At 46.3% G+C, this 15,813-nt stretch overlaps 4 protein-coding genes across 4 annotated transcripts; all 4 read left to right on the top strand.

Annotated features, from left to right (window-relative positions):
- The first annotated feature begins 259 nt into the window (after positions 1 to 259).
- LOC140359369 (heat shock 70 kDa protein 1-like) lies at positions 260 to 2,979 on the top strand. Its single transcript, XM_072444264.1, has 2 exons — positions 260 to 472; positions 746 to 2,979. The coding sequence occupies exon 2, from the start codon at positions 765 to 767 to the stop codon at positions 2,679 to 2,681; it is 1,917 nt and encodes a 638-aa protein (XP_072300365.1). The 5' UTR covers positions 260 to 472; positions 746 to 764; the 3' UTR covers positions 2,682 to 2,979.
- A 1,423-nt stretch (positions 2,980 to 4,402) lies between these two features.
- Positions 4,403 to 7,152, top strand: LOC140359368 (heat shock 70 kDa protein 1-like). The gene is made up of 2 exons (XM_072444263.1): positions 4,403 to 4,645; positions 4,919 to 7,152. Exon 2 carries the CDS (start codon positions 4,938 to 4,940, stop codon positions 6,852 to 6,854), a length of 1,917 nt encoding a protein of 638 aa, XP_072300364.1. The 5' UTR covers positions 4,403 to 4,645; positions 4,919 to 4,937; the 3' UTR covers positions 6,855 to 7,152.
- A 1,428-nt stretch (positions 7,153 to 8,580) lies between these two features.
- On the top strand, positions 8,581 to 11,295 carry LOC140359367 (heat shock 70 kDa protein 1-like). The gene is made up of 2 exons (XM_072444262.1): positions 8,581 to 8,789; positions 9,062 to 11,295. The coding sequence occupies exon 2, from the start codon at positions 9,081 to 9,083 to the stop codon at positions 10,995 to 10,997; it is 1,917 nt and encodes a 638-aa protein (XP_072300363.1). The 5' UTR covers positions 8,581 to 8,789; positions 9,062 to 9,080; the 3' UTR covers positions 10,998 to 11,295.
- Positions 11,296 to 12,717: 1,422 nt separating this feature from the next.
- LOC140359366 (heat shock 70 kDa protein 1-like) lies at positions 12,718 to 15,464 on the top strand. The gene is made up of 2 exons (XM_072444260.1): positions 12,718 to 12,957; positions 13,231 to 15,464. Exon 2 carries the CDS (start codon positions 13,250 to 13,252, stop codon positions 15,164 to 15,166), a length of 1,917 nt encoding a protein of 638 aa, XP_072300361.1. The 5' UTR covers positions 12,718 to 12,957; positions 13,231 to 13,249; the 3' UTR covers positions 15,167 to 15,464.
- The last annotated feature ends 349 nt before the right edge of the window (positions 15,465 to 15,813 follow it).

The raw sequence follows: 15,813 nt of genomic DNA, 5'->3' as shown, positions 1-15,813 counted from the left end.
AGGTTTTCAGCTCCTGTAAAGCCAAAACTCGTTCAAATCTCCTGTAAACATGACCAATTTTCCGGTGTTTTCTCTAAGTTTCTGTCAGAGTCTAGAACGGCAGCATGTTTGGGAGAGGGCCGACGACGTCACCACGCTGTCCTGTCGTTCAGGGCTCTGATTGGACAGAATCACAGAAGAGGCGGGAGGTTTCCAGAAAGTGCCAGAAGAAGGCGGGAGCAGTATAAATACAGCTCGAGGAGAGAGAGGAGAGAAAATCAGAACAGAAGTGCTGCAGAAGGACAAACCACTACTGAGAAGTACAAGACTCTACAGAGAGCAGAAGAACTATAGAGAGAACTACAGAGAGCACAAGAACTATAGAGAGAACTACAGAGAGCACAAGAACTATAGAGAGAACTACAGAGCTGAGACACAAGAACATTGAAACTACAGAGGCAGAAGAATACTAAGACTGCAAACCTATTGAATTGTAAGTACACTACACTGCTTTTAATAATATTGGATTGATGCATCTTTTGGATTTTTTAATTCATTTGATAGTAGGAAACATTTTTTTTTCTATATAAACACATTTCTAGCAGTAAAAAAAAAAGGAAAATCTAATATTTAAATAAATATATGTTTAACTACAATAAAGCATGACATTTGCATGATGGGTATTTTTCTACAACAGTTGTAGTTATTTAACTAGTTATAACAAATTACTTCAAAACAACTAAAAATAGTATTCATTGTTTTTCAGGAGACAAACACAGAACAAGATGTCTGCAAAAGGAGTGGCAGTGGGCATTGACCTGGGCACCACATACTCGTGTGTGGGGGTCTTCCAACATGGAAAGGTGGAAATCATCGCCAATGACCAGGGCAACAGGACCACCCCCAGCTATGTGGCCTTCACCGACACTGAGCGCCTCATCGGAGATGCTGCCAAGAACCAGGTGGCCCTCAACCCCAACAACACAGTGTTTGACGCCAAGAGGCTGATCGGCCGCAGGTTTGATGACTCCACAGTGCAGGCCGACATGAAGCACTGGCCCTTCAAAGTGGTGAACGACACAGGCAAACCCAAGATCGGAGTGGAGTACAAGGGAGAGGACAAGACCTTCAGCCCTGAGGAGATCTCCTCCATGGTTCTGGTGAAGATGAAGGAGGTGGCAGAGGCCTATCTGGGCCAGAAAGTGTCCAACGCAGTCATCACTGTCCCGGCCTACTTCAACGACTCGCAGAGACAGGCCACTAAAGACGCAGGTGTGATCGCCGGCCTCAACGTCCTGAGGATCATCAACGAGCCCACGGCCGCCGCCATCGCCTACGGCCTGGACAAAGGTCGCTCCGGCGAGCGCAACGTCCTCATCTTTGACCTGGGAGGAGGCACCTTCGACGTGTCCATCCTCAGCATCGATGATGGCGTCTTTGAGGTCAAGGCTACGGCCGGAGACACACATCTGGGAGGAGAGGACTTTGACAACCGCATGGTCAACCATTTTGTGCAGGAGTTCAAGAGGAAACACAAGAAGGACATTAGCCAGAACAAGAGAGCCCTGAGGAGGCTGCGCACTGCATGTGAGAGGGCCAAGAGGACCCTGTCCTCCAGCTCCCAGGCCAGCATCGAGATCGACTCTCTGTTTGAGGGACAAGACTTCTACACCTCCATCACAAGGGCACGCTTTGAGGAGCTGTGCGCCGACCTGTTCAGGGGAACACTGGAGCCTGTGGAGAAGGCCCTGAGGGACGCCAAGATGGACAAAGGACAGATCCAAGACATTGTCCTGGTGGGAGGCTCCACCAGGATCCCTAAAGTCCAGAAACTCCTGCAGGACTTCTTCAACGGCCGCGACCTGAACAAAAGCATCAACCCAGATGAGGCCGTGGCCTACGGTGCAGCCGTCCAGGCTGCCATTCTCTCTGGGGACACCTCTGAGAAGGTCCAGGACCTGCTACTGCTGGACGTGGCCCCTCTGTCCCTGGGCATCGAGACGGCCGGAGGAGTCATGACCGCTCTCATCAAACGCAACACCACCATCCCGACCAAGCAGACCCAGACCTTCAGCACCTACTCCGACAACCAGCCCGGAGTCCTCATCCAGGTGTATGAGGGTGAACGCGCTATGACCAAAGACAACAACCTGCTGGGCCGCTTCGAGCTCACGGGCATCCCCCCGGCCCCCCGAGGAGTCCCTCAAATCGAAGTCACCTTCGACATCGACGCCAACGGCATTCTGAACGTGTCGGCGGTGGACAAGAGCACGGGCAAAGAGAACAAGATCACCATCACAAACGACAAGGGCCGGCTCAGCAAAGAGGAGATCGAGAAGATGGTGCAGGACGCCGACAAGTTCAAAGCTGAGGATGAAGCCCAGAGGAACAGGGTCAGTGCCAAGAACGCTCTGGAGGCTTACGTGTTCACGGTGAAGAACAGCGTGCAGGACGAGGCCGTGAGCAGCAAACTGAGCCAGGACGACCGCAAGAAGCTGCTGGACAAGTGTGAGGAGACCATGAGCTGGCTGGACAACAACCAGCTGGCTGAGGTGGAGGAGTACCAGCACAAGCAGAAGGAGCTGGAGAAAGTGTGTAACCCCATCATCAGTAGGCTCTACCAGGGAGCCCCACCCCCAAGCACCTGCAGAGAGGAGGCCCGTGGAGGCTCCCAGGGGCCCACCATCGAAGAGGTGGACTAAAGCAGCCAGACCTGACACTGGGACTGAAATAAGACCCAGGACTGTTTAAAGACTTTTTATTACAAAGAGCTTCCAACAGTTCTGCCTTTTGGTACTTTTGAGTGTCATGTTTTATAATGATAAGCTGCATGTAAATACTTGACTGTTGTTATTACTGAGTCATTTACACTCCAACGGTAAAATGAGGCAAACTTCAATGTCACAAACTTCTGTGTAAATAGATAGATAAAATATATTTTGTTACTAAAATGTCATTTTCAATGCTGGATTTTGCAATAAATGTGATGCAAAGATGAAACCTCTATGCGTTTTTGATGTAATAATAATATTAAAAAGTTACTTTTTCATCTCCAAAGATAGACAAACAAGCGTTTAACTGTTTAATGAACTAAATAAAGATGGGACCGAACTGGACCAAAATATCTACATTTTTATTAACATATAAATGGGCCTGTCACAATATTCACTATCTTGAATTATCTTTCAATGAATGATGGAGCACGGAACAATATTTTCAGGGCTCAATAGTAAATGATGTTAGGGTATGTCATGTCACAAAACATAGGCAACAAAAAAAGTGATACAAACTTCCATTTAGTGGTTGTCTTTGGTACTGCAGAAAGCAGAGAAAGTATCATAGCAAAATGTTATCAATCTGGGCAAACACTGACTTTAGATTTCATCAATAGCCACAATATTGACCCTTAATGGGGTTTTTTTAAATGTTTTTTAAAGCTAAATATTAACCAAATGTTTCATGAGTTTACAGTACTTATAAAGTATACAACTTAAACAAAGCGTTTTTTTTTTTTCCTGCTGTGATGCTTTTAATCAATTACATGAAAATCTAAGTGTTGGCCTACGCCTACATGCTGATGTAGGGACAGGATATGTCTGAAGCGTTTTATCTGAAATAGTTGTAGCCTAAGAAAAAGTGAGGGTTTAAATAGCCTGAAGTACTGTATCCCAAACTTTTCAGGGTGCGGATCCCCAAAATAACCACACAATCCAGCTGCGAACCCCACTCCTCATTAGAATTGTCGTTTGTGATCATTTCAAGTAGCAAAACAATTAAAATAAGGTTTAATTTTGTTTAATTTAAGTAGTTTATTGTGTTATTTTACCTAATATCACTAACATATACGGTTTTCGATTTTAAATGACATTAAATGCAGTGTCATAAGTTTAAAATGTACATCGTCAAAGTCATCTCGTGACCCCCAACTCGTGCCTAGTGACCCCCGGGGATCCCAAACCGCACTTTAGGAACCACTGGCCTACAGCATAGGACATTTATAGATGATAGATTTATATTATCTCTCTTTCATTCTTGGGTGGAGGTGGTGAAAAACTTTTTAAATGTTCTTTTTATTACAATGCCCTTCAATAAAATAATCATAAAAACAAGAGACATCACCACAACGCTGGCAAAAATGGTTCTCAAACTGAGTAAAGGCATTATAGGTTTTCAGCTCCTGTAAAGCCAAAACTCGTTCAAATCTCCTGTAAACATGACCAATTTTCCGGTGTTTTCTCTAAGTTTCTGTCAGAGTCTAGAACGGCAGCATGTTTGGGAGAGGGCCGACGACGTCACCACGCTGTCCTGTCGTTCAGGGCTCTGATTGGACAGAATCACAGAAGAGGCGGGAGGTTTCCAGAAAGTGCCAGAAGAAGGCGGGAGCAGTATAAATACAGCTCGAGGAGAGAGAGGAGAGAAAATCAGAACAGAAGTGCTGCAGAAGGACAAACCACTACTGAGAAGTACAAGACTCTACAGAGAGCAGAAGAACTATAGAGAGAACTACAGAGAGCACAAGAACTATAGAGAGAACTACAGAGAGCACAAGAACTATAGAGAGAACTACAGAGAGCACAAGAACTATAGAGAGAACTACAGAGCTGAGACACAAGAACATTGAAACTACAGAGGCAGAAGAATACTAAGACTGCAAACCTATTGAATTGTAAGTACACTACACTGCTTTTAATAATATTGGATTGATGCATCTTTTGGATTTTTTAATTCATTTGATAGTAGGAAACATTTTTTTTTCTATATAAACACATTTCTAGCAGTAAAAAAAAAAGGAAAATCTAATATTTAAATAAATATATGTTTAACTACAATAAAGCATGACATTTGCATGATGGGTATTTTTCTACAACAGTTGTAGTTATTTAACTAGTTATAACAAATTACTTCAAAACAACTAAAAATAGTATTCATTGTTTTTCAGGAGACAAACACAGAACAAGATGTCTGCAAAAGGAGTGGCAGTGGGCATTGACCTGGGCACCACATACTCGTGTGTGGGGGTCTTCCAACATGGAAAGGTGGAAATCATCGCCAATGACCAGGGCAACAGGACCACCCCCAGCTATGTGGCCTTCACCGACACTGAGCGCCTCATCGGAGATGCTGCCAAGAACCAGGTGGCCCTCAACCCCAACAACACAGTGTTTGACGCCAAGAGGCTGATCGGCCGCAGGTTTGATGACTCCACAGTGCAGGCCGACATGAAGCACTGGCCCTTCAAAGTGGTGAACGACACAGGCAAACCCAAGATCGGAGTGGAGTACAAGGGAGAGGACAAGACCTTCAGCCCTGAGGAGATCTCCTCCATGGTTCTGGTGAAGATGAAGGAGGTGGCAGAGGCCTATCTGGGCCAGAAAGTGTCCAACGCAGTCATCACTGTCCCGGCCTACTTCAACGACTCGCAGAGACAGGCCACTAAAGACGCAGGTGTGATCGCCGGCCTCAACGTCCTGAGGATCATCAACGAGCCCACGGCCGCCGCCATCGCCTACGGCCTGGACAAAGGTCGCTCCGGCGAGCGCAACGTCCTCATCTTTGACCTGGGAGGAGGCACCTTCGACGTGTCCATCCTCAGCATCGATGATGGCGTCTTTGAGGTCAAGGCTACGGCCGGAGACACACATCTGGGAGGAGAGGACTTTGACAACCGCATGGTCAACCATTTTGTGCAGGAGTTCAAGAGGAAACACAAGAAGGACATTAGCCAGAACAAGAGAGCCCTGAGGAGGCTGCGCACTGCATGTGAGAGGGCCAAGAGGACCCTGTCCTCCAGCTCCCAGGCCAGCATCGAGATCGACTCTCTGTTTGAGGGACAAGACTTCTACACCTCCATCACAAGGGCACGCTTTGAGGAGCTGTGCGCCGACCTGTTCAGGGGAACACTGGAGCCTGTGGAGAAGGCCCTGAGGGACGCCAAGATGGACAAAGGACAGATCCAAGACATTGTCCTGGTGGGAGGCTCCACCAGGATCCCTAAAGTCCAGAAACTCCTGCAGGACTTCTTCAACGGCCGCGACCTGAACAAAAGCATCAACCCAGATGAGGCCGTGGCCTACGGTGCAGCCGTCCAGGCTGCCATTCTCTCTGGGGACACCTCTGAGAAGGTCCAGGACCTGCTACTGCTGGACGTGGCCCCTCTGTCCCTGGGCATCGAGACGGCCGGAGGAGTCATGACCGCTCTCATCAAACGCAACACCACCATCCCGACCAAGCAGACCCAGACCTTCAGCACCTACTCCGACAACCAGCCCGGAGTCCTCATCCAGGTGTATGAGGGTGAACGCGCTATGACCAAAGACAACAACCTGTTGGGCCGCTTCGAGCTCACGGGCATCCCCCCGGCCCCCCGAGGAGTCCCTCAAATCGAAATCACCTTCGACATCGACGCCAACGGCATTCTGAACGTGTCGGCGGTGGACAAGAGCACGGGCAAAGAGAACAAGATCACCATCACAAACGACAAGGGCCGGCTCAGCAAAGAGGAGATCGAGAAGATGGTGCAGGACGCCGACAAGTTCAAAGCTGAGGATGAAGCCCAGAGGAACAGGGTCAGTGCCAAGAACGCTCTGGAGGCTTACGTGTTCACGGTGAAGAACAGCGTGCAGGACGAGGCCGTGAGCAGCAAACTGAGCCAGGACGACCGCAAGAAGCTGCTGGACAAGTGTGAGGAGACCATGAGCTGGCTGGACAACAACCAGCTGGCTGAGGTGGAGGAGTACCAGCACAAGCAGAAGGAGCTGGAGAAAGTGTGTAACCCCATCATCAGTAGGCTCTACCAGGGAGCCCCACCCCCAAGCACCTGCAGAGAGGAGGCCCGTGGAGGCTCCCAGGGGCCCACCATCGAAGAGGTGGACTAAAGCAGCCAGACCTGACACTGGGACTGAAATAAGACCCTGGACTGTTTAAAGACTTTTTATTACAAAGAGCTTCCAACAGTTCTGCCTTTTGGTACTTTTGAGTGTCATGTTTTATAATGATAAGCTGCATGTAAATACTTGACTGTTGTTATTACTGAGTCATTTACACTCCAACGGTAAAATGAGGCAAACTTCAATGTCACAAACTTCTGTGTAAATAGATAGATAAAATATATTTTGTTACTAAAATGTCATTTTCAATGCTGGATTTTGCAATAAATGTGATGCAAAGATGAAACCTCTATGCGTTTTTGATGTAATAATAATATTAAAAAGTTACTTTTTCATCTCCAAAGATAGACAAACAAGCGTTTAACTGTTTAATGAACTAAATAAAGATGGGCCCGAACTGGACCAAAATATCTACATTTTTATTAACATATAAATGGGCCTGTCACAATATTCACTATCTTGAATTATCTTTCAATGAATGATGGAGCACGGAACAATATTTTCAGGGCTCAATAGTAAATGATGTTAGGGTATGTCATGTCACAAAACATAGGCAACAAAAAAAGTGATACAAACTTCCATTTAGTGGTTGTCTTTGGTACTGCAGAAAGCAGAGAAAGTATCATAGCAAAATGTTATCAATCTGGGCAAACACTGACTTTAGATTTCATCAATAGCCACAATATTGACCCTTAATGGTTTTTTTTTAAATGTTTTTTAAAGCTAAATATTAACCAAATGTTTCATGAGTTTACAGTACTTATAAAGTATACAACTTAAACAAAGCGTTTTTTTTTTTTCCTGCTGTGATGCTTTTAATCAATTACATGAAAATCTAAGTGTTGGCCTACGCCTACATGCTGATGTAGGGACAGGATATGTCTGAAGCGTTTTATCTGAAATAGTTGTAGCCTAAGAAAAAGTGAGGGTTTAAATAGCCTGAAGTACTGTATCCCAAACTTTTCAGGGTGCGGATCCCCAAAATAACCACACAATCCAGCTGCGAACCCCACTCCTCATTAGAATTGTCGTTTGTGATCATTTCAAGTAGCAAAACAATTAAAATAAGGTTTAATTTTGTTTAATTTAAGTAGTTTATTGTGTTATTTTACCTAATATCACTAACATATACGGTTTTCGATTTTAAATGACATTAAATGCAGTGTCATAAGTTTAAAATGTACATCGTCAAAGTCATCTCGTGACCCCCAACTCGTGCCTAGTGACCCCCGGGGATCCCAAACCGCACTTTAGGAACCACTGGCCTACAGCATAGGACATTTATAGATGATAGATTTATATTATCTCTCTTTCATTCTTGGGTGGAGGTGGTGAAAAACTTTTTAAATGTTCTTTTTATTACAATGCCCTTCAATAAAATAATCATAAAAACAAGAGACATAACCACAACGCTGGCAAAAATGGTTCTCAAACTGAGTAAAGGCATTATAGGTTTTCAGCTCCTGTAAAGCCAAAACTCGTTCAAATCTCCTGTAAACATGACCAATTTTCCGGGTGTTTTCTCTAAGTTTCTGTCAGAGTCTAGAACGGCAGCATGTTTGGGGGAGGGCCGACGACGTCACCACGCTGTCCTGTCGTTCAGGGCTCTGATTGGACAGAATCACAGAAGAGGCCGGAGGTTTCCAGAAAGTGCCAGAAGAAGGCGGGAGCAGTATAAATACAGCTCGAGGAGAGAGAGGAGAGACAATCAGAACAGAAGTGCTGCAGAAGGACAAACCACTACTGAGAAGTACAAGACTCTACAGAGAGCAGAAGAACTATAGAGAGAACTACAGAGAGCACAAGAACTATAGAGAGAACTACAGAGAGCACAAGAACTATAGAGAGAACTACAGAGCTGAGACACAAGAACATTGAAACTACAGAGGCAGAAGAATACTATGACTGCAAACCTATTGAATTGTAAGTACACTACACTGCTTTTAATAATATTGGATTGATGCATCTTTTGGATTTTTGAATTCATTTGATAGTAGGAAACATTTTTTTTTCTATATAAACACATTTCTAGCAGTAAAAAAAAAGGAAAATCTAATATTTAAATAAATATATGTTTAACTACAATAAAGCATGACATTTGCATGATGGGTATTTTTCTACAACAGTTGTAGTTATTTAACTAGTTATAACAAATTACTTCAAAACAACTAAAAATAGTATTCATTGTTTTTCAGGAGACAAACACAGAACAAGATGTCTGCAAAAGGAGTGGCAGTGGGCATTGACCTGGGCACCACATACTCGTGTGTGGGGGTCTTCCAACATGGAAAGGTGGAAATCATCGCCAATGACCAGGGCAACAGGACCACCCCCAGCTATGTGGCCTTCACCGACACTGAGCGCCTCATCGGAGATGCTGCCAAGAACCAGGTGGCCCTCAACCCCAACAACACAGTGTTTGACGCCAAGAGGCTGATCGGCCGCAGGTTTGATGACTCCACAGTGCAGGCCGACATGAAGCACTGGCCCTTCAAAGTGGTGAACGACACAGGCAAACCCAAGATCGGAGTGGAGTACAAGAGAGAGGACAAGACCTTCAGCCCTGAGGAGATCTCCTCCATGGTTCTGGTGAAGATGAAGGAGGTGGCAGAGGCCTATCTGGGCCAGAAAGTGTCCAACGCAGTCATCACTGTCCCGGCCTACTTCAACGACTCGCAGAGACAGGCCACTAAAGACGCAGGTGTGATCGCCGGCCTCAACGTCCTGAGGATCATCAACGAGCCCACGGCCGCCGCCATCGCCTACGGCCTGGACAAAGGTCGCTCCGGCGAGCGCAACGTCCTCATCTTTGACCTGGGAGGAGGCACCTTCGACGTGTCCATCCTCAGCATCGATGATGGCGTCTTTGAGGTCAAGGCTACGGCCGGAGACACACATCTGGGAGGAGAGGACTTTGACAACCGCATGGTCAACCATTTTGTGCAGGAGTTCAAGAGGAAACACAAGAAGGACATTAGCCAGAACAAGAGAGCCCTGAGGAGGCTGCGCACTGCATGTGAGAGGGCCAAGAGGACCCTGTCCTCCAGCTCCCAGGCCAGCATCGAGATCGACTCTCTGTTTGAGGGACAAGACTTCTACACCTCCATCACAAGGGCACGCTTTGAGGAGCTGTGCGCCGACCTGTTCAGGGGAACACTGGAGCCTGTGGAGAAGGCCCTGAGGGACGCCAAGATGGACAAAGGACAGATCCAAGACATTGTCCTGGTGGGAGGCTCCACCAGGATCCCTAAAGTCCAGAAACTCCTGCAGGACTTCTTCAACGGCCGCGACCTGAACAAAAGCATCAACCCAGATGAGGCCGTGGCCTACGGTGCAGCCGTCCAGGCTGCCATTCTCTCTGGGGACACCTCTGAGAAGGTCCAGGACCTGCTACTGCTGGACGTGGCCCCTCTGTCCCTGGGCATCGAGACGGCCGGAGGAGTCATGACCGCTCTCATCAAACGCAACACCACCATCCCGACCAAGCAGACCCAGACCTTCAGCACCTACTCCGACAACCAGCCCGGAGTCCTCATCCAGGTGTATGAGGGTGAACGCGCTATGACCAAAGACAACAACCTGCTGGGCCGCTTCGAGCTCACGGGCATCCCCCCTGCCCCCCGAGGAGTCCCTCAAATCGAAGTCACCTTCGACATCGACGCCAACGGCATTCTGAACGTGTCGGCGGTGGACAAGAGCACGGGCAAAGAGAACAAGATCACCATCACAAACGACAAGGGCCGGCTCAGCAAAGAGGAGATCGAGAAGATGGTGCAGGACGCCGACAAGTTCAAAGCTGAGGATGAAGCCCAGAGGAACAGGGTCAGTGCCAAGAACGCTCTGGAGGCTTACGTGTTCACGGTGAAGAACAGCGTGCAGGACGAGGCCGTGAGCAGCAAACTGAGCCAGGACGACCGCAAGAAGCTACTGGACAAGTGTGAGGAGACCATGAGCTGGCTGGACAACAACCAGCTGGCTGAGGTGGAGGAGTATCAGCACAAGCAGAAGGAGCTGGAGAAAGTGTGTAACCCCATCATCAGTAGGCTCTACCAGGGAGCCCCACCCCCAAGCACCTGCAGAGAGGAGGCCCGTGGAGGCTCCCAGGGGCCCACCATCGAAGAGGTGGACTAAAGCAGCCAGACCTGACACTGGGACTGAAATAAGACCCTGGACTGTTTAAAGACTTTTTATTACAAAGAGCTTCCAACAGTTCTGCCTTTTGGTACTTTTGAGTGTCATGTTTTATAATGATAAGCTGCATGTAAATACTTGACTGTTGTTATTACAGAGTCATTTACACTCCAACGGTAAAATGAGGCAAACTTCAATGTCACAAACTTCTGTGTAAATAGATAGATAAAATATATTTTGTTACTAAAATGTCATTTGCAATGCTGGATTTTGCAATAAATGTGATGCAAAGATGAAACCTCTATGCGTTTTTGATGTAATAATAATATTAAAAAGTTACTTTTTCATCTCCAAAGATAGACAAACAAGCGTTTAACTGTTTAATGAACTAAATAAAGATGGGACCGAACTGGACCAAAATATCTACATTTTTATTAACATATAAATGGGCCTGTCACAATATTCACTATCTTGAATTATCTTTCAATGAATGATGGAGCACGGAACAATATTTTCAGGGCTCAATAGTAAATGATGTTAGGGTATGTCATGTCACAAAACATAGGCAACAAAAAAAGTGATACAAACTTCCATTTAGTGGTTGTCTTTGGTACTGCAGAAAGCAGAGAAAGTATCATAGCAAAATGTTATCAATCTGGGCAAACACTGACTTTAGATTTCATCAATAGCCACAATATTGACCGTTATGGGTTTTTTTAAATGTTTTTTTAAGCTAAATATTAACCAAATGTTTCATGAGTTTACAGGACTTATAAAGTATACAACTTAAACAAAGCGTTTTTTTTTTCCTGCTGTGATGCTTTTAATCAATTACATGAAAATCTAAGTGTTGGCCTACGCCTACATGCTGATGTAGGGACAGGATATGTCTGAAGCGTTTTATCTGAAATAGTTGTAGCCTAAGAAAAAGTGAGGGTTTAAATAGCCTGAAGTACTGTATCCCAAACTTTTCAGGGTGCGGATCCCCAAAATAACCACACAATCCAGCTGCGAACCCCACTCCTCATTAGAATTGTCGTTTGTGATCATTTCAAGAAGCAAAACAATTAAAATAAGGTTTAATTTTGTTTAATTTAAGTAGTTTATTGTGTTATTTTACCTAATATCACTAACATATACGGTTTTCGATTTTAAATGACATTAAATGCAGTGTCATAAGTTTAAAATGTACATCGTCAAAGTCATCTCGTGACCCCCAACTCGTGCCTAGTGACCCCCGGGGATCCCAAACCGCACTTTAGGAACCACTGGCCTACAGCATAGGACATTTATAGATGATAGATTTATATTATCTCTCTTTCATTCTTGGGTGGAGGTGGTGAAAAACTTTTTAAATGTTCTTTTTATTACAATGCCCTTCAATAAAATAATCATAAAAACAAGAGACATAACCACAACGCTGGCAAAAATGGTTCTCAAACTGAGTAAAGGCATTATAGGTTTTCAGCTCCTGTAAAGCCAAAACTCGTTCAAATCTCCTGTAAACATGACCAATTTTCCGGTGTTTTCTCTAAGTTTCTGTCAGAGTCTAGAACGGCAGCATGTTTGGGGGAGGGTCGACGACGTCACCACGCTGTCCTGTCGTTCAGGGCTCTGATTGGACAGAATCCCAGAAGAGGCCGGAGGTTTCCAGAAAGTGCCAGAAGAAGGCGGGAGCAGTATAAATACAGCTCGAGGAGAGAGAGGAGAGACAATCAGAACAGAAGTGCTGCAGAAGGACAAACCACTACTGAGAAGTACAAGACTCTACAGAGAGCAGAAGAACTATAGAGAGAACTACAGAGAGCACAAGAACTATAGAGAGAACTACAGAGAGCACAAGAACTATAGAGAGAACTACAGAGAGCACAAGAACTATAGAGAGAACTACAGAGCTGAGACACAAGAACATTGAAACTACAGAGGCAGAAGAATACTAAGACTGCAAACCTATTGAATTGTAAGTACACTACACTGCTTTTAATAATATTGGATTGATGCATCTTTTGGATTTTTGAATTCATTTGATAGTAGGAAACATTTTTTTTTCTATATAAACACATTTCTAGCAGTAAAAAAAAAAGGAAAATCTAATATTTAAATAAATATATGTTTAACTACAATAAAGCATGACATTTGCATGATGGGTATTTTTCTACAACAGTTGTAGTTATTTAACTAGTTATAACAAATTACTTCAAAACAACTAAAAATAGTATTCATTGTTTTTCAGGAGACAAACACAGAACAAGATGTCTGCAAAAGGAGTGGCAGTGGGCATTGACCTGGGCACCACATACTCGTGTGTGGGGGTCTTCCAACATGGAAAGGTGGAAATCATCGCCAATGACCAGGGCAACAGGACCACCCCCAGCTATGTGGCCTTCACCGACACTGAGCGCCTCATCGGAGATGCTGCCAAGAACCAGGTGGCCCTCAACCCCAACAACACAGTGTTTGACGCCAAGAGGCTGATCGGCCGCAGGTTTGATGACTCCACAGTGCAGGCCGACATGAAGCACTGGCCCTTCAAAGTGGTGAACGACACAGGCAAACCCAAGATCGGAGTGGAGTACAAGGGAGAGGACAAGACCTTCAGCCCTGAGGAGATCTCCTCCATGGTTCTGGTGAAGATGAAGGAGGTGGCAGAGGCCTATCTGGGCCAGAAAGTGTCCAACGCAGTCATCACTGTCCCGGCCTACTTCAACGACTCGCAGAGACAGGCCACTAAAGACGCAGGTGTGATCGCCGGCCTCAACGTCCTGAGGATCATCAACGAGCCCACGGCCGCCGCCATCGCCTACGGCCTGGACAAAGGTCGCTCCGGCGAGCGCAACGTCCTCATCTTTGACCTGGGAGGAGGCACCTTCGACGTGTCCATCCTCAGCATCGATGATGGCGTCTTTGAGGTCAAGGCTACGGCCGGAGACACACATCTGGGAGGAGAGGACTTTGACAACCGCATGGTCAACCATTTTGTGCAGGAGTTCAAGAGGAAACACAAGAAGGACATTAGCCAGAACAAGAGAGCCCTGAGGAGGCTGCGCACTGCATGTGAGAGGGCCAAGAGGACCCTGTCCTCCAGCTCCCAGGCCAGCATCGAGATCGACTCTCTGTTTGAGGGACAAGACTTCTACACCTCCATCACAAGGGCACGCTTTGAGGAGCTGTGCGCCGACCTGTTCAGGGGAACACTGGAGCCTGTGGAGAAGGCCCTGAGGGACGCCAAGATGGACAAAGGACAGATCCAAGACATTGTCCTGGTGGGAGGCTCCACCAGGATCCCTAAAGTCCAGAAACTCCTGCAGGACTTCTTCAACGGCCGCGACCTGAACAAAAGCATCAACCCAGATGAGGCCGTGGCCTACGGTGCAGCCGTCCAGGCTGCCATTCTCTCTGGGGACACCTCTGAGAAGGTCCAGGACCTGCTACTGCTGGACGTGGCCCCTCTGTCCCTGGGCATCGAGACGGCCGGAGGAGTCATGACCGCTCTCATCAAACGCAACACCACCATCCCGACCAAGCAGACCCAGACCTTCAGCACCTACTCCGACAACCAGCCCGGAGTCCTCATCCAGGTGTATGAGGGTGAACGCGCTATGACCAAAGACAACAACCTGCTGGGCCGCTTCGAGCTCACGGGCATCCCCCCTGCCCCCCGAGGAGTCCCTCAAATCGAAGTCACCTTCGACATCGACGCCAACGGCATTCTGAACGTGTCGGCGGTGGACAAGAGCACGGGCAAAGAGAACAAGATCACCATCACAAACGACAAGGGCCGGCTCAGCAAAGAGGAGATCGAGAAGATGGTGCAGGACGCCGACAAGTTCAAAGCTGAGGATGAAGCCCAGAGGAACAGGGTCAGTGCCAAGAACGCTCTGGAGGCTTACGTGTTCACGGTGAAGAACAGCGTGCAGGACGAGGCCGTGAGCAGCAAACTGAGCCAGGACGACCGCAAGAAGCTGCTGGACAAGTGTGAGGAGACCATGAGCTGGCTGGACAACAACCAGCTGGCTGAGGTGGAGGAGTACCAGCACAAGCAGAAGGAGCTGGAGAAAGTGTGTAACCCCATCATCAGTAGGCTCTACCAGGGAGCCCCACCCCCAAGCACCTGCAGAGAGGAGGCCCGTGGAGGCTCCCAGGGGCCCACCATCGAAGAGGTGGACTAAAGCAGCCAGACCTGACACTGGGACTGAAATAAGACCCTGGACTGTTTAAAGACTTTTTATTACAAAGAGCTTCCAACAGTTCTGCCTTTTGGTACTTTTGAGTGTCATGTTTTATAATGATAAGCTGCATGTAAATACTTGACTGTTGTTATTACTGAGTCATTTACACTCCAACGGTAAAATGAGGCAAACTTCAATGTCACAAACTTCTGTGTAAATAGATAGATAAAATATATTTTGTTACTAAAATGTCATTTTCAATGCTGGATTTTGCAATAAATGTGATGCAAAGATGAAACCTCTATGCGGTTTTGATGTAATAATAATATTAAAAAGTTACTTTTTCATCTCCAAAGATAGACAAACAAGCGTTTAACTGTTTAATGAACTAAATAAAGATGGGACCGAACTGGACCAAAATATCTACATTTTTATTAACATATAAATGGGCCTGTCACAATATTCACTATCTTGAATTATCTTTCAATGAATGATGGAGCACGGAACAATATTTTCAGGGCTCAATAGTAAATGATGTTAGGGTATGTCATGTCACAAAACATAGGCAACAAAAAAAGTGATACAAACTTCCATTTAGTGGTTGTCTTTGGTACTGCAGAAAGCAGAGAAAGTATCATAGCAAAATG

Source organism: Eucyclogobius newberryi, unplaced genomic scaffold (genome assembly GCF_026437365.1).
Source record: "Eucyclogobius newberryi isolate DKJ021-1_F unplaced genomic scaffold, fEucNew1.0.hap1 SCAF_14, whole genome shotgun sequence".
In the NCBI taxonomy this organism is placed as follows: Eukaryota; Metazoa; Chordata; class Actinopteri; order Gobiiformes; family Gobiidae; genus Eucyclogobius; species Eucyclogobius newberryi.
This window is presented reverse-complemented; position numbering and strand designations above follow the sequence as displayed.